The sequence below is a fragment of the Colletotrichum fructicola genome (assembly GCF_000319635.2).
Source record: "Colletotrichum fructicola Nara gc5 chromosome Unknown KSG_Nara_v1_contig11, whole genome shotgun sequence".
NCBI classification, from domain to species: Eukaryota; Fungi; Ascomycota; class Sordariomycetes; order Glomerellales; family Glomerellaceae; genus Colletotrichum; species Colletotrichum fructicola.
Window position 1 is genome coordinate 1,084,469 of NW_027094061.1, and position 26,475 is coordinate 1,110,943.

Here is a 26,475-nt window from a genome sequence, read left to right on the forward strand (position 1 = left end):
CGTTTCCGAGTGAGTCCCTGTTGTTCCCGTGATCCTGCAGTACAAATGTCCTGTCCTAGGTCGTACAACTGTTATCTGTCAGATAGACAGCGTGGCTACCAGCGAGTAACGGCATAACTGTGTATTGATTGATTGACTATCTTGTTGTAAAGGATAAGTGGCCAGTTGGCCAGATCCATCGAGATGTGCTACACTACATGAAACAGATGCAAATAGGCCATATTGAGGTTAGGAAGCAGTACCGGATTGCATAGTTGAGATGCTTGACTCGGTTATGCAATGTAGGCCTGACACACCCCCTCAGAGATAATTCTAAAATAGAATGAATCTCTGTTATACGACATAACTAAAAGAGTGGCCGTTATGCCCGTTTTGCTGTGATCGAAGAATAGATCAGTATAAAAAGAGCGGCTGTTCCCTGAATAGAGAGCTTTTCAACTATCAGTATTCCATGTACTCAAAAGATAGAAATCAGTATAAACGATCATGAAGTTGGTGATGTTGAATCTGTTGATGTGAGTGGTGTTTTCAGCCTGCTGACAACCCCTCAAGAAGACAGTGCGATAGGTCTCTAACTTTCCAGTTGAATGGATCTGAGAGTGACACCCTTTTATACTGTGGGATCTGCAGTTTCGATGTACTTCTGAACATCTGTCATCCCAAGCTGAGCTAGGAATAAACTGTGTTTCTGAGGTGGCAAAGCTTTTGTGGTTCCATCTGCAACCATCTCGTTGGTCTTAACCCACTCGTACTTAATGATACCAGTACGAAGTTCCTGTCGTAACCATAGGTTATTGATGTTGATGTGACGAAGTTTGCTTGTTGCTTGAGGTCTCTCAGCTGTAAGCAATCTGAGAGTCTGCTGATTGTCGCATTGCATCTTGAAGTCGTCATCAAATTCAAGTTGAAGTTCCTTGACTAGACGTATGGTGGCTAGGTATTCTTTCGTAGCCTGAGTGAGGGCCACAAGCTCTGCTTCAGTGCTAGATGTGACAACTCTTCGCTGCTTAGAAGACTTCCAGGCGATAGGACCTCCAAAGAGCATCATCACATATCCCTGAGTACTCTTTCTGGTGACTGTATCATCTGCAAATGAAGCATCTGAGGCACAGAAGAGTGTGCCTTTACCTTCACAGTTGAACTCAATAGCGAAGTATCTGGTGTTCCAGAGATAGCTGAGACAACTGTTGGCCGCTTGCTGATGCTGGTGGGAAGGGTTTGTGCTGAACTCTGAAAGTCTGGATGAAGTGTAACAGGCGTCTGGTCTTGCTATGATAGCAGCGTAGTTAATTGATCCAGATATGCGCTGATAGTGATGAATCTCTTGGGGTGAGGCTTGACCTGGGTTTGGGACAAGCTTGTCAGATCCTATAGGTGTCATAGGACCTCTCCTCCCTCTATCAACTTTGAATTCATCACAGATCTTGGTGATATAGTTATCCAGGCATAGCCAAAGTTTCTTTTGCCTTCGGTCTCTAGTGATTCGAACGCCTAGGAAGATGTTGAGTTCTCCCATCTCTTTCATCTCATACTTAGATTTGAGACCATTAATAAGCTTCCTTGCTTCTGCTTTATCTCGAGAGCGATAAGCGATTGCAATGTCGTCCACAAAGATGAAGATAACTAGATGTCTGCTGATGAAGATGCAGTCATCCTCATCTAGAGGTGTGACTCCTAAAAGCATAAGAGTGGTCTTGAGACTCTTCTGCCATAGCAGTGGACTTCTTCTTAGCCCATAGAGAGCCTTGCGAAGTATGAGGCAGTAGCCTGAACGGTTGAAGCCTGGTGGAAACCATACGTAGACAATCTCATCTAGATTAGCATTAGTGAAAGCATTCACAGCGTCAAGCTGAATTGTATCCAGGTTAAACCTTGCTACAACAGCCATAAGACTTCTGAATGATCTTCCAGCAAGGGTAGAGGCGTAGGTCTCCATTCCATTCATAGGTTGGAGATCTCCTCTAACGCAGATCCTTGCTTTGAACTTAAGCAGTCGTCCATGCTTATCGAATTTGTATGTGAACACCCATCTGAGGGGTAGGATCCTATGCTCCTCTTGGTCCACATCTTGAAGTCTGATAGCTTCGAAGGTGCCCTTTTTCCACACTATCTTGTTCTCAACGTTCATTGCTGCTAGCCACTTTGGCCAGTATTGGTGTTGTTTGGCTTCAGCATATGTGGTTGGCTCAGGAGGAAGATCCTTCCTGTATATAATGCCAAGATCATAGGCAGAGGCGTCCATAGTGTCCTTATCTTTGCTTGTGTCGGTTGACAGGGTGAAGTTGGATGTACCAGATGATCCTCTTTGGTTTCGGCGCCTTCCTGAAGATCTGGTGGCGTTAGGAGGCTGGCGGTTCACCTGACCAATTGGTGTTTCCCTGTTGTAGATATCTGCGTTTCTACTGCCTATAGGGCGACCTCGTCTTGATGTTGGCCCTTGAGGGGTAGGCTGTGGAGAAGGCGATAGAGATACAATAATCTCAGGTTCAATTGTGACAGCTGTCTGTGTGATAGCTGACTGCCCTGTAGAGTCTGGGGTAGGTGGAGTGAGGACTGGAGTTGATTCTGGTGACGATTGTCCTTGTTCCTGTTCATCCACCCCCTCAGATGGACCAGGCTGAGTGCCTTCTGGCTCTAGGGATTGATCTGGAGTCAGCGTACTGCTAGGTCCATCTGTATGGTCATTCCTCTGCAGGAGGTAGATATGCTTGGATGCCTCATGGAGGAGTTCATCCCCATCCCATAGGACCGAGTCCATAGGGAGGTCTTCATCTTGTGGATCTGGGAACTTCATCTCAAGCTCTTCGAACTTGAACTGTAGTTCCTGACGGTGGAGAAGACTTGTATCCTCAACCCTTGGGTCATACATAGATGATTCGTCAAAGGAGACGTCTCTTGTTCTGAGGACCTTGTTCAGGGCTGGCACCCAGATCCTATAGATGGTAGTGCTGTCATAGCCACAGAGATAACCAATACAGGCTCTTGGCAAAGTCTTGTTCGACTTTTGCTCGCCTCTCTTGTATTCCTTGGTGAGAGGATAGGCTCTGCAGCCATATCTCTTGAGATGTCCAAGTTGAGGCTTTTCTGACCTTTGATGCGTCGAGCCTGGCTGTTGATTGAGCCATTCGTTGATCACTCCTTCAGGGGTCTTCCATCCAAGGATCTTATGTCCTATCCTGTTGCAGAGATATACAGCGGCTCTGATGAGTTCCGGGGCCATAGACTCTGGAAATCTTGACTGAAATCTCAAGGCTCTTGCGATCATAAAGAGCATTCCTCCAAGCCTCTCTGCTGGGTTCTGGGCGCCAGTGTAATCTGCTGATCTTTCAACTAAGATACCTTCCATAGCAGCCCATAGGTCGAAGGCATTCCGGAGTGCTGTCTCCCAGTCAAGTCTGATAACCCGAACTGTGATAAAGTATTGCTTTTCAAGGAGGTTCACAAGCCTCTGTATCGCATCAAGACCTTCCTTCCGGGTTCGAAGAGTTCGGATCCAGTTGAAGTGGGACCATCTATCTCCCATGATCAGAGCATACTTTTCGTCGTTATATGTGTTGCTCATAGTGAAGAAGTCGATAACAATGTAGTCGCCTGGAGCTGTTGGCCTATGATCTGAAGGCCTTCTGGAAACTCTCCTCATTGCCTTTGCAGTTGAACAAGCAGCGCATTCATCCTTAGTGATGCCTGTCACTTTCATGCCCATTGAGTGGTTGAGCAGCTCCTCAAGCCCTTTTGCACCTGGGTGGCCAAGTCGTTCATGCCACAGCCAGGCTCCAGCCTTAGATACAACAGGGTCTGAGGACTTCTTGAATCCTGAAAAGGACGTTTCTTCTTTATCCCGACCTGTAGGCTGAAAGGTAACTTGCTTGGATAGCGGTGGAGTCTCTGTTGCCTGTGGGGCATGATACTCAAGAAGGTATTGCCCATACTGATGAGGGGTCTTGAATAGTAATTCTCCCTGAGAGTTTTCCATCCCTGGGTGTTTGGAAGTGAAGAAGAGACCCTTCTTCCTGAGTGGCTCTGTGGCTACGAGCGTCACAGGGTAGTCAGGTGTGTACCACACATCTCTGACTCTAATCCCCTTCTTCCCCTTGCCCCCCATATTAGGGCGGACTACCATAGTACCTCTTGCGACAGCCTGAACTGCTCCTCCACCTGTGAGGATAGCCTTCTGCCAGGAGTAATCAAGATCCTTCATCCTGGTGATATCGTTACAGACATGAAAGGCTGTTCCACAGTCAATGATGACACTGTCCTTAAGGCAGAAACCTGAAGTAAAGCTGGATGGTGATGGGAGGGATGAATCCACAGTACAGAAGGATGAGTCTGAAGATGAATCTGCTGATGACATAATAGAAGCATCATCTGAGTGGCCAACATATGAAGTGTTGTTGCTCCTTTCTCTGGATTGTGACCTAGACCTTTGTCTCCAGTTGGTTGAGGATGATCCTGATGATCCCTCCTTGAGGACTTTGTCTAGTCTCTCTTGTATTCTGGGATGGTCTTTAAGGAATTTCCTGCCTGCCTCAATAGCCTTCTTGTTCGAATCCTTCTCTGGATCGTAGTGAGAACGTCTCTTAGCTGGATTCATATGCCAGCAGTCAACAATATAGTGTTTTTGCTGTCCAAAACAGGCTGGGCAATCTGGCTTCCTTTTCTCCTTCTTCTTTGAACTGTTGTTCTGTGAGGATGAGGAGTTGTTATCCTCATTTTCCCCTTGCCAGGTTGCAAAGCTGGTTGAACTGACTGGAGGTTTGCTTGCAGTAAGCCAGTCTGGGTGAAAGGTTCGAACCCATCTCTTGAACTCCAGGGCTTGTGTGACTCCAGATGGAACCTGTGGTGGTTGCTGTACCCCATCCTGGGCCTGGCCAGGCTGAGCCTGGGTGGCTTGAGCCTGAATAGGTTGAGCAATCCTTGAGAAGTTGAATGAGGCTCCAGTGTAATACTCTGGGGCGATCTCCTTGACCGTATTCAGGAAGTCTGCCACTTGTGTGGTTGAGTCTGCAAGCGCTGGGACTCCTGCTGAGGCTGCCTCCTCCATAATCTCCTGGTAGACAATAAGCCATTCAGTAAGACGAGTCCTCTTGATCGTTCTGCGATGGATGTTGTATCTGTGAAGGACTTGCTGTTGTCTGGCGTAACTATCAGGGCTCAGTTGTTCTCTGAGAGCCACTATGATGCCTCTGACTGATTGCTGGTTTGTTGTCTGGTTGAGGTAGACCTGGTTGACTGAAGAGTTGATCCATTTGAGTACCTCCAGGACTCCCTTCCGATGCTTTTCATGAATCCTTGCTGCGTCCTGATGCTCCAGTGCCGCAACCTTGAGCAGTCTGTCATAGTTCTCAGCGTCAACATCTGGAAATCTGATCCTCGGCTCAACTAGAACCTCAGTTCCATCAGGGTTGACATATGGCCAAACCTCATGGAAGGTTGCCGTCATCCTGAAGAGATTATACCATTTGACCCAATCCGCATCGCTCTCTAACCTCTGAGTTGTCTTAGAGGTGTCCATAGTGATAGCTTCACTTAAGCCAGTCTAGTGATGATTTCAAAGGAATTCCCAGATCCTCTGATAGTGATTCTTAACAAGTAGTTACTTGTAGTTGTTCTGCAGGGTCGGCCGGTCTCGTTCGGCGTCGCTTGGATCGGTCTTTCCGCCTGATATTGCGGCTTCCGTCCGTGAAATATGCCTCAAAGATGGAGGACTTTTGTGTTCTACGCCCAGTTGACTCTGGACGATTAGGACAGTCTTTGCCGTCGCTTTTGCTGGCTTTACTTTGCTGCCATCTAGGATATGGGGCTGTAACGATCCTGATCGCTGTGCCTGTCCTTTAGCGTACTTCTTGAATTGATTGAATGAATCTCGCGATCAAGAGCCAGTTACCAGAAATCAACTGGGCTCATAACTGTCAGATAGACAGCGTGGCTACCAGCGAGTAACGGCATAACTGTGTATTGATTGATGATGATAAGTATAAGTGGCCAGTTGGCCAGATCCATCGAGATGTGCTACACTACATGAAACAGATGCAAATAGGCCATATTGGGGTTAGGAAGCAGTACCGGATTGCATAGTTGAGATGCTTGACTCGGTTATGCAATGTGGGCCTGACACACATGATGCTGGCTATTATGACTGTTATATTGTACAATAGAAAGCATTCTCCACCAACCTGAAGACTTTTCACCTTGACGAGACACCCATCAATTTTGTCTTGAATCTATTCCATCTGATTTTCACCCCCCATCCTGCGGCTCTTCTGCACTATAGTACTCATCCGTCTCGTCCTCGCTAAGCGAAACATCCGTCTCTTGCGAAGAGGACTGCAAGGAGTAGATTTTGCCAGATACGTTTCTATACCGCTCGTTGTGAGATCCAAACACAGATAAAAGGCCGCTCTGTGCCCGTTGGTAATACGTGACGGCTGCCTCTGCATCGCCCAGCTGTTTGGACAAGGAACCAAGATTCTCAAGTGTGTTCAATGCAGGCACATATGTCTTCATGGCGTGTGATCCTAATGCCTTCTCGTAGCCTTGAAGAGCCCGTTCGTACATCGCCTCGGCCTCTTTGAGTCGGCCCTGATCTGAGTAGAGGTTGCCTAGATTGTTGACCGTCAACAGTGTTGATGTGTGTTCTAGCCCCCATGCCTTCTCGTAGCCTTGAAGAGCCCGGTCGTACATCGCCTCGGCCTCTTTGAGTCGGCCCTGGTCTTTGTAGAGGAGGCCTAGACAGTGAACTGAGTCGAGTGTCGATGTGTGGTCTGGCCCCCATGCCTTCTCGTAGCCTTGAAGAGCCCGTTCGTACATCGCCTCGGCCTCTTTGAGTCGGCCCTGGTCTGAGTAGAGGAGGCCTAGGTTGTAGAATATCCACGCATTGTCTTCCAAATCGATACCTGTATCGAATCTCTTAACGCATCGATCCGCATGTTGCAAGAGTCGTCGCTGCACTATCCAATATTTATCTTGTTCTCGATTGGGGATGCGCGAGGCTACACATCGAATTGCAGTCCATGCCAGCGCTTGACTTCGTTCGGTATTGAGCACATGGATCGTCCATGCATGAACACAACCATGCATGCTGTATCCTTGCGATTCTGACCCCGGTTCACTCACAGCGACGTTCGGTTCTACCAACCCATGGTCACAGAGTACTCTCACTACTTTGTCAAAGTTTAGTCTGTCCTCTATCATCTTGTGTAGCCAAAGCGGCTTCTCCGACTCCCCTGCCCGCAGCAGTTCGTACCATACATCATGGTTGTCGAAGTACGCCCAAAGTCGGAGCAGGTCGGCGGCATTCTGGTTTTGCAGCCGGATATGACGGAGTGAGATATCCCACGTGGTGTATAATGTATGATCGTACTCCGTCAATCCTGGACTCTCTTCCTGGAGATGTAACCATGCTTTTTCATACATCTCAAGATACTCCCTGCAGCTGGTTGCTACTTGGTCTAGGTAAGCCCCAGCTGTTGCGAGGGCGAGTGGAAGGCCATCAAGCTTCTTTGCAAGTACTGTGGCGTCGGGATCTACATGACGTTAGCTAATCACATATAAAAGGCTTTCCAGATGTACCTTTGCTAAGATCAGTGCGGCCAGATGTAGACGCCAGGATCGCCAGACTGTCCTCGAGGTCGGCTAGCTTCCCGAGCTGGACGCGCTGTCCAAGCTTCACAGATGACGAGCGTGTTGTAATGAGGATAGCGCCGTGTTCTGTATTAGGGAAAAAAGGGCGAATGTCGTACGCTTTTGAGCCTGTCTCGCCAGCATTATTCTCATTCCCTACTTGCGAACCAGTCCCGTTCTCGCTAGGAGTACGACGAGTATGAAGTTTGACGTCATCGTAGTTGTCGTAGATCATCAGCCAACGATTGTTCTTTGGTTCATCTAACCATCGCTTGACTGCACTGACTGTCTCATCGAGGTCGCGATTAGAAAGGGCGTTTTTGATATATGTCACGGACGAGGTCTCTGTTGCAATTCGCTGGGCTAGGCTTTGGTAGCTCAGCTTAAGCGCTGTCGTGTCTCTCGCATCAAGCCAAAAAACCGCCGAGTAATCATCGCGATGCTTCTTTGCGAATGCGATTGTCGTCTGAGTCTTCCCAATGCCACCCAGGCCGTGCAGAATAACCCTCCGACGCTCTTTCGTCGACTTCAGTTCTTCGTAGAGACGACCGAGTTCTTCATGTCTGGCCACGAAGTGGTTCACGCTGTTGACTCCTGGCAGCTTGAAGGGAAGTATGAATGAAGGAGAGGCTGTCTGTATTGCATTACCAGAGCATCTACTTAGTTGTATTAGCTACCAAGACTGACAAGACTTATGTCCTATCTGATGATTCTCTTACCGCTGCACCTCATCTACCGGCAAGTAGAAGAACAGCTGGCGAGCATACGCTGCTGCTACAGCTGCCGCGTACCCGTGCCACATGTCGTTCTTGTGCGAGTCGCAGTAGTCCGAAATGCCGCGCACGACAAGGCAGGGAAAGTCGGCGATCGCCCCAGCAGCCTCCATCTCAAAGCACAACAGTCCGTGTTGCTGAGCTAGCGTGTCCCTTAGCGATGCATCCTTCACCACTAGCTCTCCAGATGCGATATTGCCCCTGTGCACAATAACAAACGTGTTGTCGTCATCCCTCGTTCGAGGTATACGCTTCGATAGGTCGCACTTGGTGCTGCATGCTCCTTGATGTTGGTGGACGTAGTCGGGTGGAAAGAGATGATCGGTCCGCTCGTCGGGATGCTGGAATCGTCGAAGGCCACGGCTTGTTATGTCGATTCGAAGGACGTTCTGATGCACTGGATCAACACGTAGCCTGGCCCGCTGAACTGCTAGCGCCTGCGCAGCACTGAGAAGAACTGCCGGTGGTGGTGCCAGGGCACCTGTCCGCTCAAAGTAACCGTTTCTCGCTTTTCCATGATCGTACTGTAGAGCGCCGGAGTGTCCACCTGCAGGCTTGCTCACAACCACATGACCTAGCCGTATCATCCCGTCATCCGTCTCAACAGGGACTCCACCGCCAATGCCAACCAAAAGACCGAAGCGCAAGTTGGGAAACGTCATCCTCATCTGCGCCACAACCGTAGCCGCGGGGCAGTTGCCAGGCTGGTGTAGACCTGCGATAACGATATTGTGGCCGTTGATGCTCCCAAGGCTGTACACGTTGTGGTCTGCTGGGGGCTTCGGAAGTGCGGGATGTTCCTCGTCCAGCATCTCCATCGCTGCGATCTGCTCGACCTCCAGCGGACAGATCCATGCCACCTTGTAGTCGTCGCGGCTGCGTTCCTGCGTCATCTTCGGTCGGTGGCCTGGATTTTTGGATCGGTCGGACGAGAGTAGTCTGCGGTAGTATGAATCGCGTGGAGCGTCGGAAGCGGCAGGAATGAAACTAGGCCGTCGTGTGAATCTGTGGAAATAGAGACTTGACGTTCAATGTCGTCGCTCAGGTAAGTCATCAATTGCGAGAGGGGAAATCCCTCTTGCCGCCAGCCTTGTGCGGCTGAGTGCTGCGCCGCGGGCGAATCATGATGGAAGAAACTGCCAAGTCCCGCAACTGTCAGCATGCACTTCTGGACGCCCTCGCGATGATGTACTCCACTCCATTGCTCGGTCGATGAGAATGCCCATTGCAGTAATCGGCAGGCTGTGAAGGGCTGGGTTGTTGTTGATCACCCAAAACTACGAATCGTCATCCGTTGGTACAGATCTGGATTTTGCAGGCCCAAACGGCATGCCTCCTATTCACAACAAACTCCACTTCAATCTATCCCTGCGATTACGCCAGAACAGCACTTGTATTCTCCACAAAAGAGCTCCTAACGGCTCCAAGATCGTGGAACGTTCTAGAACTCCGTCCATAATCCGCCTTCCAGACCCGTTCTCAGCGATCGCTCCCATCGCAACACCGATCTTTCCAGTCGCTCAGCATCAGCGACAAATCCCCAATCCCGTGATGGCGCCTAATCTTGCAGTCTCTCAGCACATTTTTATCCGCGATATGATCGTCAGCAAATCACTGACAAATGCCCAGACAGCCCGCTTCGTCGGCTGCAGCACCCGCTCCGTCAGCCACATCAGGTCCAACCGCCGATGCTTCGGTACAACGAAAGCCCCGTCCAACGCCGTCGGCAGGCCGCGAACGATCACGGTCCCTATCCTCTAAGCACTGCTTGCGCGACTAACCGAAAAACCACAAATGTATCAGGACGAGATGGCCAGCCTCATCTGGAAGGAGTTTGAAGTGCTCATCTCAACACAATGCACAAGCAGGGCGTTGGCGTCAACGGGCTGGACGAAGAAGACGATTCGCCGAGTAGCCAAGCAGCGCAACGACGACTTGCGCGACTTCTACCTCCACACCCTCTGACTTCCGATCGTACCGTCTCGTGTATATTGATGAGTCTGGATGTGACAAGCGGGCCGGCCATCGACGCACAGGCTGGTCGCCTAAGGGGCTGGCTCCTGTGCAGAAGTCATGGTATGGTCGTGAGCGCCGACGTCACATCCTACCAGCGTATGCCCAGGACGGCGTCATGCTCTCGCGTGTGTACCCAGGATCGACCGACCGCGTTTTATTTGAGGATTTTATCGCGCAGTCGCTATGCCATTTTGACAAATGGCCCGAGCCGAAGTCGGTTCTGGTGATGGATAACGCGTCCATCCACCATTCGGAAAGGCTGGAGCAGATGTGCGTAGAAGCTGGAGTGAAGCTTGTCTACCTTCCACCGTACTCACCCGACTTCAACCCGATCGAGGAGTTTCTCGCAGAGCTCAAGGTGTTTATAAAGAGGGTTTGGGTGGAATACGAGGATCTTCCCGAGCAAGACTTTGGGGCGTTTTTGGAATGGTGTGTGGACATGGTTGGTGGACGAAAGTCTAGCGCAGAGGGACACTTTCGCAATGCTGGACACGTTATCGAGGAGCCATGAAAACCGTCGTAGGATGGATGGATTTTTCAATAGTCTAGCGTCTTTAGCAACTCGATTCACTCGCCTGTTGCTGCGCCCACTTCTTGATATCTTGAATGAACCAGAGGGCAATGCCTCTTCTCACACCTCTCTCAACGAAGAATGCCGCATCTTCGCCTTGATGGATTAGCTTCAGGTCGAGGCCATCTTCCAGAGCTACGTCGCAAGCCCTGCAAAAGTCAAGCTTGAGGCCCTCATCACGGATCTTGGAGCATTGCCACTCGGTATACAACTTCATGGCATCATCGCGTAGTCCCGGGATGTCAAAAATGTCGCGATAGCATCCGAGTGGGTTGACAGCAGGCATCGTAGCTGACGGAAGAGCGGCAGTCTCTAAGACAGCCAAGCCGACCGGGTTGTCCACGTCAACATGCTGCTGGCTTCCTGTCGAGTCAAGTCGTCGTCGTCGTCTGCGACGGTAGCTCTCTTCTTCTGCATATAGCTGATCTCGCAGAAAATCCGGCATGCCATCATGCGTCTCTAACACACCCTCATTTTCAGCGTACTTGACGAGACTTCGCAAATGATGCGTTTTGAGTCGATAATGTTTCTGAGTTGCTCTGTCCCGCCAGCAGTACGGCCCAACACGACAAGGCGGGCCTGTGCAACGCATGAGATTGTACACGCTTGGTCAAACCGGCGCAAGACTGGTGCTTGACTCTTCGGCGTCGATCTGCAAGGCTCTATCGGAGAGCATCTGGTCGGTAACGGACCTGCGCCCGCGCTTGGTACGACCAGCTGATGTGGTCTCTTGGCGTGAGACAACAAAATTGAAGGATACGTCAATCCTCAGCTTCTTCCCGGCTCGAGTCAAATGGCTCCATTCTTGCAGTTGACTCTCGACCATCGTCCAGTCAATGTTGAGTTCGTTAAATCGCTTGACGAGATCGCGTTGAGATCGTTCGGTTACAGACACGACCACATCTGAGTCGACCGGTCTGAAGGTTTTGTGCGGTGGTAGCTTTCTTCTCTGTTGACCCAAACTGTCGTCACTGTCCGTTGCTTCGGTCTCGTCAAAGTCGAACGACGAGAGACTTCGAGTTGACCGCGCGGTGTATTGGCTTTCGAGGCCATCGTCAACTATTGAATCAGAAGGCGGGGACATAATGATGGCTAGAGGCAGGATAGTTGTGTCGAAGGCCAATACCATCAAGGACTGCAGTGGGATTCATATGTATAAAATTTGGGAAAATAAGCCACAGAGTTGAGAAACGCCATCTCGTGATGCAAGAGCAGATACATTTCGATCTGGATGCGTAATCGCGGCTTCTGGATCATCCCAGCGACAGATTCAGCTTCAGAGACAACAAGCCTGGTACAGTACTGGCGACGAGATAATCCCAATATGTCTCTGGTGCACATACGACGTCGTAGTTGGGCGACTATGACTAGGTGGATAAGCTAGGATAAAACTGTCATAACATCAGAGCTGGATTCTGCTTCTACTTGTGCATGCATAATGACCCATGTCAAGGACTATGATAATCAAGAAGTGGCTTTCGCTTTGGAGCCATAAGCTGCATCAGATCGGAGACAGGTCAAGCCGTACGAGATCGCACAGTGTAAGCGCCAAGAGCAGGTGGGCCCGTGCGGAAACATGGAAGAGTGTTGAATTGAGGATGAAGCCCTTTTCGTTAGCCACTGTAAGCTTTGCACTAGAAGATACTGCGTTATTCCCTAAGGGTCTTTGACGCTCTTATCTACGTCATGATCCATTTGAGGCAGGGATTATTAATGAACAAATCACCTGGAGGGACCCAAGTCTTTCAAAGTGGCGAGATTGGCGTGCTGATGTATATAGTGCGTAAAACTTGTTTTCTGGCACTGTGTGGAGATTGCAAAACTACGCAGTGAGTGTTATGAAGCGGAAGACACATTTGCACCAAACTGTACTTTACATAGCCTAGACTGGGAATTGTGAGTACTACCCAAGAGCGCAAGCTCGACGACGTGCCGTGTACATCGTAAGTGCACGCTCGCGTTCACCATCAGTTGAATAAGCTGCGACTCCAGACGATGCCCTGGATGGTGCCCGTTTCAAGTCTGGCCAAGCCGGCGTAACCGATATTTGGCTTGCTTACAAGCGCCTCAGCCAACTGGTTAAGCGCTTACGTTGCGTGCTCTCATTGGTCACCTGCGACCGGGCTTCACTTTCGAAGCCGGCGACGCCCAATCGCGGAGCATCAGACACTGAGCCTAGTGTACTGCGTAAATTACGGACACCACCAGCCAAGTTCCTTGCTGACCAGGGTCAGAGGAATCTGCACCTGTCCAAGCATCTGGAAGGTTAGTGCGGTTCTTGCGGGGCTTCCCATATAGCCAAGCCCCGCAAGTAGTACGCTAACCTTTCAGATGCTTGGACAGGTGTATTATCTGGAGTGGGGCTGATTAGTATTGCTTAGCTCGAGCCTGGATAGCACTGTGCGAATGGGCAGACCCGCTGCAACGGATTCGTCCAATCGGCTACTTTGTTCCCAGCTACTCCATTTACGGAACAGCATGCCGCCGCAGCCTCTTTAATTCCAGCTTCCCCTCTCCTCCAAATTTCCTAGACATCGCTGCTCTCCAACGTACACACCTCGATGCCGTCCCCCTCAGCGCGCACCTCAGCGTCGCGGCTTCCCTACCGTTCAGCCAACCTCTTTCGCGTGTCTCTTACCTGACAGGCCTGCCCCGGACTTCCGACCCGCTCCTGATGCCGGTGCGACTTATTGTGCGAGTAGGTCGGGAATTGCGACGGTCCCAGTCCCAAGCGCAGCTTTCGCGGCTTCACGCACGGATTAGCCACTGTCGTCCCCGGCATTCTACTATTCGTACAAGAGCCGTCAGGGCACTGCGAGTAGGTTCGAGGTATTCCGGGCCTGTCTTGTTCACGGTATTCATGCGACGGAGGTTCTTCTGAAGATTGGAAAGCACGACATTACTACGGTAAGTAGCAATCCGCCGTCGTTTTTGTTGACTACGTCCTCTACGCAGGGTAGAATGTCGACCAGGGGCAGTTGCAAAAACCTGCCTAGGTCGCCCGGCCAAAACTTGAACTTTGATGCCACTGGAGTCATCGCCGTGCGCGAAGACGAAGGACGACCACCGGAATTCATTTCTCAGCCATTTGATCTTCGCGTTCGGTACCAACACCCAGGACTGGTCCTTTTTCATATCGTCATCAGCCTTGCCGACAGTGTCGCCACCAAAACCACAGTTTACCTGCAGATCACAGCCAACCAGATCCATTCGCTGAAGAAATCAAATCATGACACAACCGACATCAACTCTCCAAATCGACCACCATTTCTCGAAAATGTCCGTCGACAACTGAATGGAGTGCGCATGCTCACCCGCCTCAAGTTCCGGCTTCACGACAGCCAGCGTGTGAAGTTTATCGTACCGAGGTCTTTCACCACCGAAAATGTGTCTGAAGACCCGGCATTTGGAGCTGCGGAGTCACTCGCGGCCGCCTCCCTATTTTCTCTATACCTCCGGCATAACATCTTGCCAAGAGAATGTTTTGGGGCGTACCAGGGGGTTATCCGACAGCCTCCAGACTTGGCGAATCGCGTAGGGGCAACGTATGATGCTATGAGCCATGCCAGCAGGCTATATCATGGTGACGGCGGCAAAGAGCATGCGCCCCGTGATGATCGCGGTCCTCGGTCCACGAGGGATCGCGACAGTCCTTCGGCTCCAGGAACACCTACGTCTTGTGGTAGCGGTAGCACTCTCCCCTTCGACGATGTTCCGCCATACCGAGCTCCACCGCCCCCATACGGCGAACGCATGTCCGAAAGTCAGTCCCTGAGGACCAGGTCAGACGTCGCAGACATCGCCGCGGCAGGTCTTGGAGGCGACTGCGACCTGCCCAAGTATGGAGACACCAACCGGCGGGCTGATGTGCAGGATCCCCTTCCGGGCGTCCTGTCCTGTGGAGAGGAAGACGGCGACATACGCTCAACCACGAAAAGGAAACGTTCACCCACCGTCCTACGTACCACAGCGAAATCTGCGGCGGACGCGCCCCGCCACGAGAAACTAGCGAGAACCCTGTTCTTCAGCGCAAACGACGACAGCCAAGCTGCAAGTTTGCATGCAACGGAACAACAACAACAACCCAGGGTGCGAGGGGAATATAGCGAAGGACTACAGAACACTGTTGAGCAGTTACGAAAGACCGTCAGGGAACTACAGAAGGAAGTCGAGGAATTGCAAGCTTGGAAGAAGACACATCAAAAAGCCTTTGGTGATCTGGAAGGAACCTGTTGTCAATTGGCAGAGCGTCAAGACGACTTTGACGACGCCGTCGGCAGTCTGTCTCATGATGTAGACGAGCTAGGTGGGAAACACGATGAGCTGGGGAAACAGCTGCTTGACGTCGGTGATGAGGTTGGGGACATGATGGACGACATGAAACGCACGGCCCAAGAGGAAATTTGCGAAAACATTGACGACAGTGTGGCGAAGAAGATAGAAGAGATCATTGAGAGTCAAGTCAAAAAAATTAAGAGAAAGATTTGCGAAGCTCTTCAATCATGAGTCGGCAAGGCAGTCGGGATAAAGTACAAAAAAAAAAACGTTGAAATTGGGAACTCCCATTGTCTGACAAATGGTGTGTAAGCCCTCTCCCGTGCCCACTATCCTGCCGGAGGACCAAGCTCGCCTGCTACTTGGTTGCAAGCAAGGTGACGGAGCAGAGGCACGCCCGCGAAAGGACCCTGACGGATGATGGGTCGCACATCGTGAAAGGCGCCAACCGTGCTTCGCAAGATTTCTTATTGCCCTGCGACGAAAACCCACACAACTGAAAATTTGTGGGCCGCGGGTTACTGACTGTCCACAACATGCGAAACGGATACAGTATGAAGCTTTACGTTCCAAGTGACTTCGGGTGTTCTTCGCAGGCACACAGCCCAAGGCGATGGAGCACCGTATTCGTAGCTTAGCTTACGCTGCGCACCCACCCCGTCTTCGGCCCTCGTATCCATGTGGCGAGATCGACAACAAGACCATTTAAGCCCGTGTTTGCTCACGTGATGGACGACAGTTGGGGAATGCTCACTGCTCCGCTTTCAATCTCGACTCTAGCTCCCTGGCAGTCGTCGCCTTGGTTCACCAGCTTCGAGCTGCTGTCGCCGGCCTGGCAGCAGCGCAAGGCGCTTTGTCCGAGGCTGAGGTTCCAGACAGATTGGTGACTCTGGCCTGCAAAACGAAGCAGCTCACTCTGGAAACCACCGCGCAGACATATCAGGCCTGCGAGGCCAGCCCTGGCATCGCGGCGGCGCGCGGCGCCGTTGACGTTTGCTTGGTCGTTGTCGCCGCCCCTGTCTTGACAGCGGCGGGTTTTGGGGTCGAAGGCGTTATTTTGTGACGTCCTTTCATGCCTTCGCCGCCGGTTTTTAGCGAACGACAGTGTAGGTACAGGGTTCGCTGCCGTGGGCGTTCATAGCGCCATTGGCAACGTCGCAGCTTCCGGCATGTTTGCTGTGCTCCAGAGCGCCGGAGCTGGTGGTTATGGTGTTGCAGCCGTGTACAGCGGCATTCAGCTCGTCGGTGGTGCTGTTGCAGCATCGGGGGCGTTGTCTTTGTCCAAGGCGGACACAACGGCATGAGGCTTTTACGATTTGTCTCAGGGCAATACTGCCCTACACAATAGGGGATGATAGATCCTCGAATGCACCCGCGTACTGCCCCATCGACACGCTCGGCCTACAATCACTTTGCAAGAGCTGCATCGGGGGGTTAGACGCTCTCGTTACGAGCTAGGCAAGTTGAGTGATGCGAAAGAGACCAGTTTTGTATCTGGAACTTGGACCTTGCCGCCTGCACGTCCAATGCAATCCGGCGATGGATGCCTACCGTTCTTGAGCGAAAGCGTGACTGTCGACACATTGGCAGGAGGAGCATATACGTCAAGTACTTGGAGCCATCTTCCCGAACCTGCTCCTGGGACTACTTTTTTTCGATGGCGAAGGTCTGAGCATGCGCCTTTTTGCCGTGAGCTCACGTGCCCTTTTCCCACGCGACTGAGGGCGCCAAGCGCCATGGCTTGCGGCAGACAACCCCGCTGTCCAGCATGCGTAAGGATGCCGCGACAGCTCCACGTGCTAGGTCAATGACCAGTACGGATGAGAACGACCACAGTGCGAAGCGTCCAGCTTGGCAGTGGACGGGTAACGTGCGCTTCGGCGAGGTGACAGACAGCAGCAAGCAAGGGCATCTACGGATAACGGCAGCAGCCCGATCGGTGGGAGCAATTTCTTCGGTTGTGTCAGGAACGAACCCAGAAGATGGCTGACTAAGAAATGACACGGAAGTAAAATCTCCTGGGCCGCTTCTATTCGAATAAAGATCCTTGGACCTCCCACCGTAGTCTGTCTGAAGGAACTCTCCCGCGGCGGGTCTCGCATATCGCCGTGGGTGTGAACGCCAATGCTTTGATCCTCGCGCTGCCTGCGCCACACAGCTAGCCGCGATGAGCCCGATGAGCACTATGCAGGCGATGAATGGGCGCCAGTATCCTACGGCTGAGTTCACGAATATGACGGAGGACCCTGGTCACCGTGACGGTGACGCAGACGTTGGTGGCGTTCGAGAGCAGTCCAATGGGAAGGCTTCGTGCTCGTACAACTGAAATCGAAAGTAAAGGGCGAATAGCAGGTGCTGCAGGTTCGGCCACGCCTCTTGACGCAATCAAAATTCAGTTTCAAACAATTGAGACTGAGAATTAAAACCCGCCAGCGCTCGACCAAGATACCGCATGTCATATGGCCCACCACAGTCTACCATGTTATATAGTCGCAGACTATCTGCAGACAGTTGTCGCTCCTGTGAATTGGGGAGTCTCCTAGCCGGGATACTCGCAGTATCGTATATTCGTCATATATTCCAAAACCAACATCCCCCCCCTCGGCTCTTTGCGACATGAATCTTTGTCCCTATCAATGTCTCTAACATCGCAGACCCACACACCCAAGCAATCTTCCGCAGCTGCGAACGATGCGCTCGCGCTCACGTTGACCGGCGTGGGGGCTCATTTCGATCCACCGTGTGGCAATGCCAACCCATTACAAACACTCGCCTCATGCAATGAAGTAGGCCGTAACAAGCGGGACGCATCCGATGGTACGAACAGACCCTTACGCAGACCGCTAACCTCGTGCGCCTCTAACATCGTCAACGCATGTAGAAGACTCGCCCGATCTCGACCTGGAGGCAAATGCATGCGCTACTCTGTACTCCTGTTTCGAGGTGCGCCCCGATACCCTCACCCGGCCATGCAACATCGCAAACACTGTGTTGTCGCCCAAGCCGCACGACATTGAGAAGATTCTTCAGTCCGAACATTTCGCAGTGATTGACTGGGATGATGACGGCTTCTCCTGCTTCAACGTCAGAGGAGAATGTCACCACGGAGGCACTGAGATCACGTCTGAGAAAAGTCGGGTCGGCGCATCCACGTTCTCACAGAAATTGTTTTTATCGGAGCCTGGTCATGCGTGACTTTTGGAAAAGAGACGTTTCGAAGACGCCGGTCACAGGATACGCTGAGAATTTGGTAGCCGATTTCAAGTACCTATGAGCTTGTAAAGGGGCGTTTCGACCTGATTTGTTGTTGTTGTTGTTATATTTAACGCCGTGGCGGCAAGGGCGCAGCCGCCCTTGCGGCCGACCTCCCGAGGGGTATACGGCGTGGAGGGTCGCCGGCTCAAGCTATATACTCTACAGTACACGCCTCTTCCTAACGTCCTCCAAATCTTGCCCGTGGGCTACTATGTGTTCTATTCGTCCCTAGTTCCCGCTGGTTCCCTAGTTCCGTTGTGGTCTTCCGATCCTCTACGAGGAGGGGGTTGTTACTAAGGTCTAGGTCAAGACCTAGTCCCTAGTACCGCGGGCAGATCTTCTGGAAGAAGTCTGTCACAGAGAGAAAGGCCTGGAAGCCTTCATGATCAGTAATTAGCCCCTTATAGTACTGCTCAAGAGATCCTATAGGCCCTATAGGCTCCTGTGAACTAGAAGGGTGGAGGGTGGGCCACTGAAGCCGCCTCACTAAGGTCTTTCGGCAGTAGACTAGGTGGTCTACTGCCTTTGCCTCCCCGCAGGAGCAGGTAAGTAGTGCTTCTGTATGGCTGAAGCGTTGGTGATATTGCTCGAAGTCTCCATGCCCTGAACGGGCTGCCAGGAGATGGTGAAGGATCGCCCGTGGCAGGGTCAGTTCAGGAGGGCAGGCGAGGGAAGCCTTAAGCCCTAGTTGGGTGTGGCAGGACGTTGCCTCTTGCTTCCACCATCTTCTATGCTGGCGGTATATACGCTCTCTAGCAAGCCGTTTGATCCCTGATAGGGTAGCTAGTTGGCCCCTAGGGGCTGGCAGGGTTGTGCCCTCCTTAGCTAGGATGTCTGCTTCCTCGTTTCCTTTGATGCCCTGGTGCCCTGGGGACCAGTGGGTTTGTATGTTGTATATCCTAACTGCCTCTTGGATCTCAAGGAAGGCAGCTTGTGAGGAGTCTGGGACCATGCCTCGGATCCCCTGGATAACGCTGGTATTGTCGATACAGATATGTATAGGCTGGCCCTGGGAGGTAAGGAGGGCCCGTCGGAGCCCTGCCCTCGCCCCTTCGGCCTCGCCATCAAATACTTCTGCTATGCCGAGGCGTCCGCAGCCCTGGGCTATGCGTTTATTCTTACGGTAGATGACAAAGCCAAATCCTGTAGCGCCATCAGGGGCTTTAGAGCCATCTGAGTAGATGATAGTATGCTCTTTTGGCACCGTCTTGAGCCAGGCCTGGAAGATCCTGGCTGCTACTTCCTTCGTCTGTGTAACTATAAGGTTATAGGACCCTGGGAGGTATTGCGGCTGTAGAAGTGCTGGCCTTGGGCACTTAGGTAAGAGGCCAGCTGTCCTTTGGAGCCTGGTCTGCTGCCGCCCTGGCTGTAGAAGCCTTGGGACCAAGGGATGTTGTTGGTCAACCTTCTGTAGGCGTGTAGCGAAGCGTAGTCGCGCTGCCTCGAGGGCTACCTCTGCTGTAGGTAGGCCAGCATCTCGGATGAGGGCACTGGTTGGTGTGGTCCTCCAGACAGGTAGGATAGCCCTTGCTGCTGCTGTAAGAACTCTTCCGACTCTACAGGCTAGACCCTTCTGCCCTGTGCCAACTGTAGCTATCTGTGAAGCAGTACTGCTACTAGTACTGTTGTTGCTGCTTAGAGCTGGCTTAGTCAGGCCTGCATACCAGGTTTCCGCTCCATATAAGGCTATCGGGAGGGCGCAAGCAATAGCTGCTTTTCGGACTGCAGCTGCTGGGAGCCCCCCTTTTGTGTTTGTAAGGTGCTGTAGGAAATAGGCTACCTTCTTTGCTGCTGCTACCTTTATTCCTACATGGTGTTGGAAGGTGAGTCTCTTGTCAAACCAGACCCCTAACCATCTTACAGGCTTTGTTGAGGCTTTAATAGTCAGGCCTCTCGCTTGGATATCGGGTAGGTTTGTTGTCTGTTTATGTTTTCTGCTGAAGTGGATTGCCTCACACTTAGCTGGGTCAAAGGCGACCTTATTTTCTGTTCCCCAGCTGAGGATACTGGTGATCTCCTGGCCTAGGGCTGTAGCGTTCTCTTCTAGCGAGGGGCTAGTAGCTACTAAGCCTATATCATCTGCATAGCCAAACCGTAGCTTCTGATCATCAGCTAGGATATCAGCTATATAGAGCAGGAAGAGGATAGGTGACAGCGGAGAGCCTTGTGGTAGTCCACAGGATAGAGGGAAGTCCTCTGTAGTAGTATCCTCTAGCCTGACCCGGGCTGTTCGGCTAGAGGTGAAGGTGTAGATCAGCTTGATCAGGCTGCTTGGCCAGCCCTGCTGCCGTAGCCTGATAATAAGTCGGTTTCGTAGAACGGAGTCAAACGCCCCCTTAACGTCCATTGTTGCTAGCGTGGCTGTAAGCCCTGCATCTAGAGCCCTCTCTATCTCATGGGTTAGGCAGGTTGTCAGGTCGACTGCAGCCCTCCCTGGTAAGGCTCCAACCTGCTGTGGGCTGGCGACCCCTTCTAGGATGGTAAGGTAGGCCATCCTTTTTGCTATCAACCGCTCTAAGCCTTTGCCTAAGCAGGATAATAGAGATATCGGGCGCCAGGACCCAGTCTTAGAGAAGTCTGTTTTCCCCGGTTTCTGGATCATAACAACCTCCGCTTTGCGGAAGGGTCTAGGGAAGTAGCCTACCTGTACGCAGGCCTGGAAGAGCTGCTGTATAGGCCTAGCTACTAAACCCCAGGTGCATTGTAGTAACTTTGTAGTAATCCTATCAGTCCCAGGGGTTGTAGTCTCTGTTAGAGTAGCCTGGCGTACTTCCTCTATACTAACTGTATCCTGCCAGGGTATAAGACGCCTTGTGACCACTGGGATAGCAAAAGGGTTCCCAGGTAGGTCATCTCTAGCGCTAAACCGTTCGAGTAAGGCCTTTCGTAAGGCTTGGGCTTTGTCGTAGGTGTTGCTGATCGTCTCTCCTTCTACTATTAGAGGCGGAGCTTTAACTGCTAGGCTTGACTTCCGCCAGCCTATGATCTTATATAGATCTTGGTCTGTCTTAGCCTCTTCAACCTTAGTAGTCCAGTAGGCGCGTTTTGCCCTTCTAACGGTTGTTAAGAAGACCTTTTGTTCCTCTAGGATAGGGGGAGGTATGACCAGCCCAGGTTCTTGGGCCTGTTGGCGCCTAGCCTTAATAGCAGCTTGGTGGGCTACTGAGCATTCTTCTGTCCACCAGGGGGCTCCCCTACCCTGATTAGTCCGTCTCTTGCCTACAGCTTGAATAGCTGTATAGAAGAGGCTGACCAGTTGGGCAGCTAGGGTGTCTAGCTCTGCTGGGCTGGGCAGTTCCCCTAGAGTAGGTAAGGCTGTAGCCCCAGCCTTTACTAGGTCGATCAGCCGTGGTAGGGCTGACTCTGGTACTGAGAGCTGGTTAGCCTGGCGTCCCTGTTCCTGGGCCCTACTCATAGGAATAATTGTTGTGATGGCTTCGTGGTCAGCCCCTGGGTGTAGGTGTGGGCTGATATAAGCCTCAGTAAAGGGGATATTTGAGAGGGTTAGGTCGAGGGTATGCCCGTGGGTATGGGTAGGGGCCCCAACCTCCCCAATAAACAGAAGATCGTAGCCTTCCGCCCATTCTGCAATATCGTCTCCTCGATTTCGGCTAGGGGACCCAGGTTCCCATGAGGAGTGGTGGGCGTTAAGGTCCCCAGCAATAAGGGCTCTCTCTGGCGGTTGGTAATCTAGAAGGAGGCTGGTTGCTTGGTTTATAGGCTCATCTGGCGGCCTATATATATTCATAATAGTGAGGTCGCCAACTTTCACCCACAAGATATCTCTTGATTGGGTAGGCCTTTGTTGCTGTATTTGCAGCCTTAGACCTTTGCGTGTGTAGGTCATAACCCTAGGCCTTGTGTCTCTGCTGTTCCAGAAGTCAACTGGTACGTAGGAGTTAAAGCCTGGGTGTGTGTTAATCTGCATCTTATCTCTATAGCCTATCCAGGGTTCCTGGATCAGGACTATATCGATCTGATCTGCCCAGCAGAGCTCTAGAAGAGCTGTATGAGCTGGGCTTCTCTTCCCCACGTTACACTGGGCGACCCGTAGTACCCGTGGGGGAGCCGTCCTGAGCCTACTGCTCCGAGTCGAGGTCGAGGTGGGTGTAGGCATTAATAACGTTATAATCAGGCTTCTGAGCTACCCGCTGGACCCTGCTGCTTGAGGTAGCTGGGGTATGCTGGGTAGGTAGTGGTGGTAGGATAGGGTTGCTGTCAGAGACGTCTGCTTCAGCCTCAGTCTCGTCCTCTTCCATACTGCTAGAGCTTGCTGTATCGCTAACGTCCGCTACGATGATTGAGTCCTGGGTAGGGGTAGGGGCTCGTGGTCTCTTAGAGCCAGGCTGAGGGCTCGTCAGGCTGTTGCTAGGTTGATGGGTGCTGCGGGCGTGGGTGCCGGCCTGACTGCTCTGATAGAGGGCCTCATAGGCCTTCTGCCCAGCTTTACGGATCCGGGAGAGTTCCTTCCGACCTGGGAGGGTGGGGGAGCCGTTAACCACTAAGGGCCTTGCTGGGCAGTCCTTATGGTTGGCTTGGAAGGGGCCGGCGCAGTTAGCGCACTTCGGTCTGGCTATGCAGGGCCAGGTCTCATGGGAGCCTGCGGGCTTGCTGCAGTTGCTACAGAGTGGCTGTCGGTTACAGTACCGGTTTGAATGATATCCCTGGCAACCAGGGTCATGTCTGATGAGGGTCTTTTTCTTCTGGATAAGCTGAGATCTGCTGCTTTGGTTGAAGAGCCTGAAGGGTAGTACTTCTACAGAGAAGGAGATGATCCAAGAGACTTCGTTTGTGATAGGATTCACGCCAAGTTGGGATTGGCGGGCCCGGATAGGCTTGCATCCTGTCTGTGCAAAGACCTCCTCTTCAACTAGAGTAGCTGGGTCGAGGGTATCCCCATCGATAGTCCATAGCTTAGCAGGGCAGCGTGGGACAACATAGGTGAACCACTTAGTAGGGGTCTCAACCTTATAGGCTCCAAGACTGTCTGCTAGTTTCTGTTTGTCCGTAAGGAGGGCTTGCTGAACCTGCTTATTCAGGGGTCTCAGTGAGTAGCCAGTTGCGATGTGGTAGATATGTGGGATATCTGCTAGCTGCAGGCCAAGGGCCTGGCAGACCTTCCGGCGGAGGGCAAAAGGGGCATGCTTCCTAGCAGCCGTTAGGCCCTCCTCGGGGATGCGGGCAAAGACCCGGAGGTCCTCCTTTGGCTGGGCTAGAGTCTGAGTCTGAGCCTGGGGATGGATTGGGTTTTGGGTGCGGACCGGGGCCGGGGCCGGGGCTTGGGCTGGGGCTGCAGCTGCAGATTCAGCCGAAGCTACCACCTTAGCCCAATTCCGGCTCGGGGTCGGGGCCGCCGTTCCGTTCCCCATGATCCTCTTCAAGGCTTGAACTACGTAGGTTGTAGCCTCCTTCGCGATCTGCTTCCTAGGCCCCTCAAAGCAAGAGACCACGTTGTCTACAGACTGGGCGATAGCCATAAAGACATCCTTTCGGGCTTCGTAGAGCTTGGCCTCTTCACTAAGGGCTGTAAGGACAGCTCCAGCAGCTGTCCCATTCACAGTTGAGGGTCCCTTAGCCGTTAAGGGGGTTGTCGTAGAGGCGTCGGGCTGGCTTCCCACGAGGCTGGGCCGGGCTGGCTGGGCCTCGGTATCGCGGCGGCGTTTAGCCCTTGAGGTTGGGGACGGCTCCGGAGGGGCTCCAGAGCCTCGATCAGGGCCGGCCGAGGAGGCCGGCATCGGTCCAGAGCCCGCCGGAGGCTGCGAGGCCATCGCGGGAGGGCGCTGGAGGCGAGAATTGAGGGGTTTTCCGCTGTTAAGAATTTTGGTGGTATCCCACGTATTACATTAACAGTGGATGCCAAGAAAATTTAGGCGAGAGGGAAGTTGAGGTGGGCTTTGGTGCACTAGAAGAAACCTAAGGGTCATGGGATTGCAGAAGATGAACGTGAAGTTGGGAGGGCGGGAAGGGTAATTGCGAGGAGGCGTCACCTTCCCGACGGGAGAGTTGCATCCACTGGCTCTAACCAACGCCGAGATAAAACCACAACTGCAAAGACGACGCCGGCCGGAGGGCGCATGGGATGACTTCCGTAATGAGAAGGAACGGCGGGGGGCCTCCTGGAATCGGCAGCGCAGGCACTGCCCGGGCCGGCTAGTGTGCTTAGGTAGGTTTGTGCAGATGGCAAGTGGTGAACACCGCGGCTCGGTCGGGTGCGGGCCGGAAGGCGCAGGCAGCCCAGGTAGGTAGGTACGCGTGTAACCGGGTACCTTGGGGAAGGAACTCCTGGGGACGTAGCTGTTTAGCGTGTAAAGATGAACGAACACCTAGGAACACTCAAACCGCCGCTTAGAGGGGGGTGTACCTACCACGGAGCAACGCTGTCCATAGACAAAATAACGACACAACGTTGCAGTTGTCCTGGGGAGCGGGGCCGCTGCTGCCAACACTAACAGTGTAGTTATGTGTGGACCCTACCTTACCTTAGGTGATACTCTCCGTATGTCTAGGGAAAGGTACGTTAAGGTAGTTAGGGTGCAGAGGGTAAGTGGCGGGGCAGAAACTAGATCGACGTTAGCTAGAGACTCGCGGGTAATCTTAGGCGGGCGCTAGAAGCAGTAAAATCAAGCCGGTTGCTCTTGAGGCGTTTATGACAGGCAAGACCAGAGCTTGGCCCAAGGATGGGGGGGGCAACAGTTGAGGCAGATACCCTCGTAATTGAAAAGCCGAAGTTGTCAAGCGGTATTAATCAAAACGAGGCCATTTTAAGATAGCTCCTAGCCACTGGGGTTGATCCTTGCTTCGGCCTGGACGTACCCGCGAAGAGTCCGAAGACGATCAAGTAAGTAGGTTCGGTCTACTTCTCCGCCTGCCTGGGGGCGTCGCACAGCAGCGTCCTCAGACTCAACATCATCATCAGAGACATATAGTAAGAAATTAGGATCCCAGATGTTACGACCCGTTATGCATGGATAACAGTTAACCGACCCACTCGGGCGTCGGGCGGCTAGGACAGGACATTTGTACTCTGCAGGATTACGGGAACAACAGGGACTCACTCAGGAACGGAAGAACTATGGTACAGGTCACGTGATGATAAGGAATGAGCATAGATAAGGGACCCACAATGAGCGCTCAGTGGAGACTAGAATGAGCGCTCATCCCACTCTAGAATGAGCGCTCATAGTGACAAGGGGCACAGCGCTCATGAACAAGCAGAACTGTTCATATAAGACTTATATATATAGTATGACCCTGAGCCTGGCTCATGGTCAGACTTCCATAGCTCTTCAGCAATCAACTTAGTATTCATCCTCACGGATACTCTCAGCTTACCTTCACTGCGAATTACTTGTTGAGCCTAAGACTGATCACCTTAGCCTCTGACGATCGATCTACTATCAGCCTACGACCTACTACCCAGACCACGACCTAAGTGTACTGTTATTACGTCTCAATCCCCAGCTTCTGTTAGCAGACCCTACTGTCGGATAGCTGACCGTAACATTGATCTGCGGACTCCCTTATCTTCTGACTTATTCTACATAACCTCTATTGTCTTTATCCCTTCATTTCCTGTTGAATTCCCTTTCCTCTATTACTACCTCCCTTCTCTTACACTTTCTCTTTGACCTTTTTACCTACTTTACCCCATCACTCTAACCTTTCCTTTAACACTGATTTATTATCTAACCCTAAAAATTGCAAACTACACTTCTACTCTAACCCTAAATTAATATCTTTGCTCTTCTTCCCTGCTTGATCTCTCCTTTAACCCTAAACCTCTTGCCCTCCCTCTTCTTCTCTTTTTTCTTGCTGCTCTTCTACTCCTTATTCCCTCTGTGACTTTTCTTTCTTTGACTCTCTTTTCATATTGAACTATATGATCTCAAAATGCCTTATACTTTGACCTGTCTATCCTACTACTCCGATTATACACCATCTGCCATGGGCTTGTGGGCACGTTTT

At 52.0% G+C, this 26,475-nt stretch overlaps 7 protein-coding genes across 7 annotated transcripts; 3 read left to right on the forward strand and 4 right to left on the reverse strand.

The window, feature by feature from the left end:
* Positions 1-610: 610 nt before the first annotated feature.
* On the reverse strand, positions 611-5,512 carry GIP-1 (Copia protein; the record flags this gene model as incomplete). Its single annotated transcript, XM_032028237.2, has 1 exon — positions 611-5,512. The coding sequence occupies one exon, from the start codon at positions 5,510-5,512 to the stop codon at positions 611-613; it is 4,902 nt and encodes a 1,633-aa protein (XP_031875469.2).
* A 725-nt stretch (positions 5,513-6,237) lies between these two features.
* NPHP3-1 (Nephrocystin-3) lies at positions 6,238-9,286 on the reverse strand (the record flags this gene model as incomplete). Its single annotated transcript, XM_066153609.1, has 3 exons — positions 6,238-7,523; positions 7,570-8,276; positions 8,340-9,286. The coding sequence occupies 3 exons, from the start codon at positions 9,284-9,286 to the stop codon at positions 6,238-6,240; spliced, it is 2,940 nt and encodes a 979-aa protein (XP_066007015.1).
* Positions 9,287-10,249: 963 nt separating this feature from the next.
* On the forward strand, positions 10,250-10,920 carry CGGC5_v016850 (uncharacterized protein; the record flags this gene model as incomplete). The annotated part of the gene is made up of 2 exons (XM_066153610.1): positions 10,250-10,379; positions 10,430-10,920. The coding sequence occupies 2 exons, from the start codon at positions 10,250-10,252 to the stop codon at positions 10,918-10,920; spliced, it is 621 nt and encodes a 206-aa protein (XP_066006850.1).
* Positions 10,921-10,963: 43 nt separating this feature from the next.
* On the reverse strand, positions 10,964-11,266 carry CGGC5_v016851 (uncharacterized protein; the record flags this gene model as incomplete). Its single annotated transcript, XM_032028235.1, has 1 exon — positions 10,964-11,266. The coding sequence occupies one exon, from the start codon at positions 11,264-11,266 to the stop codon at positions 10,964-10,966; it is 303 nt and encodes a 100-aa protein (XP_031875470.1).
* A 2,736-nt stretch (positions 11,267-14,002) lies between these two features.
* Positions 14,003-15,486, forward strand: CGGC5_v016852 (uncharacterized protein; the record flags this gene model as incomplete). Its single annotated transcript, XM_066153611.1, has 3 exons — positions 14,003-14,084; positions 14,159-14,259; positions 14,305-15,486. The coding sequence occupies 3 exons, from the start codon at positions 14,003-14,005 to the stop codon at positions 15,484-15,486; spliced, it is 1,365 nt and encodes a 454-aa protein (XP_066006989.1).
* A 1,936-nt stretch (positions 15,487-17,422) lies between these two features.
* CGGC5_v016853 (uncharacterized protein) lies at positions 17,423-18,450 on the forward strand (the record flags this gene model as incomplete). Its single annotated transcript, XM_066153612.1, has 4 exons — positions 17,423-17,527; positions 17,910-18,072; positions 18,137-18,198; positions 18,286-18,450. The coding sequence occupies 4 exons, from the start codon at positions 17,423-17,425 to the stop codon at positions 18,448-18,450; spliced, it is 495 nt and encodes a 164-aa protein (XP_066006849.1).
* A 4,139-nt stretch (positions 18,451-22,589) lies between these two features.
* On the reverse strand, positions 22,590-24,278 carry CGGC5_v016854 (uncharacterized protein; the record flags this gene model as incomplete). Its single annotated transcript, XM_066153613.1, has 1 exon — positions 22,590-24,278. One exon carries the CDS (start codon positions 24,276-24,278, stop codon positions 22,590-22,592), a length of 1,689 nt encoding a protein of 562 aa, XP_066006875.1.
* Positions 24,279-26,475: the final 2,197 nt, after the last annotated feature.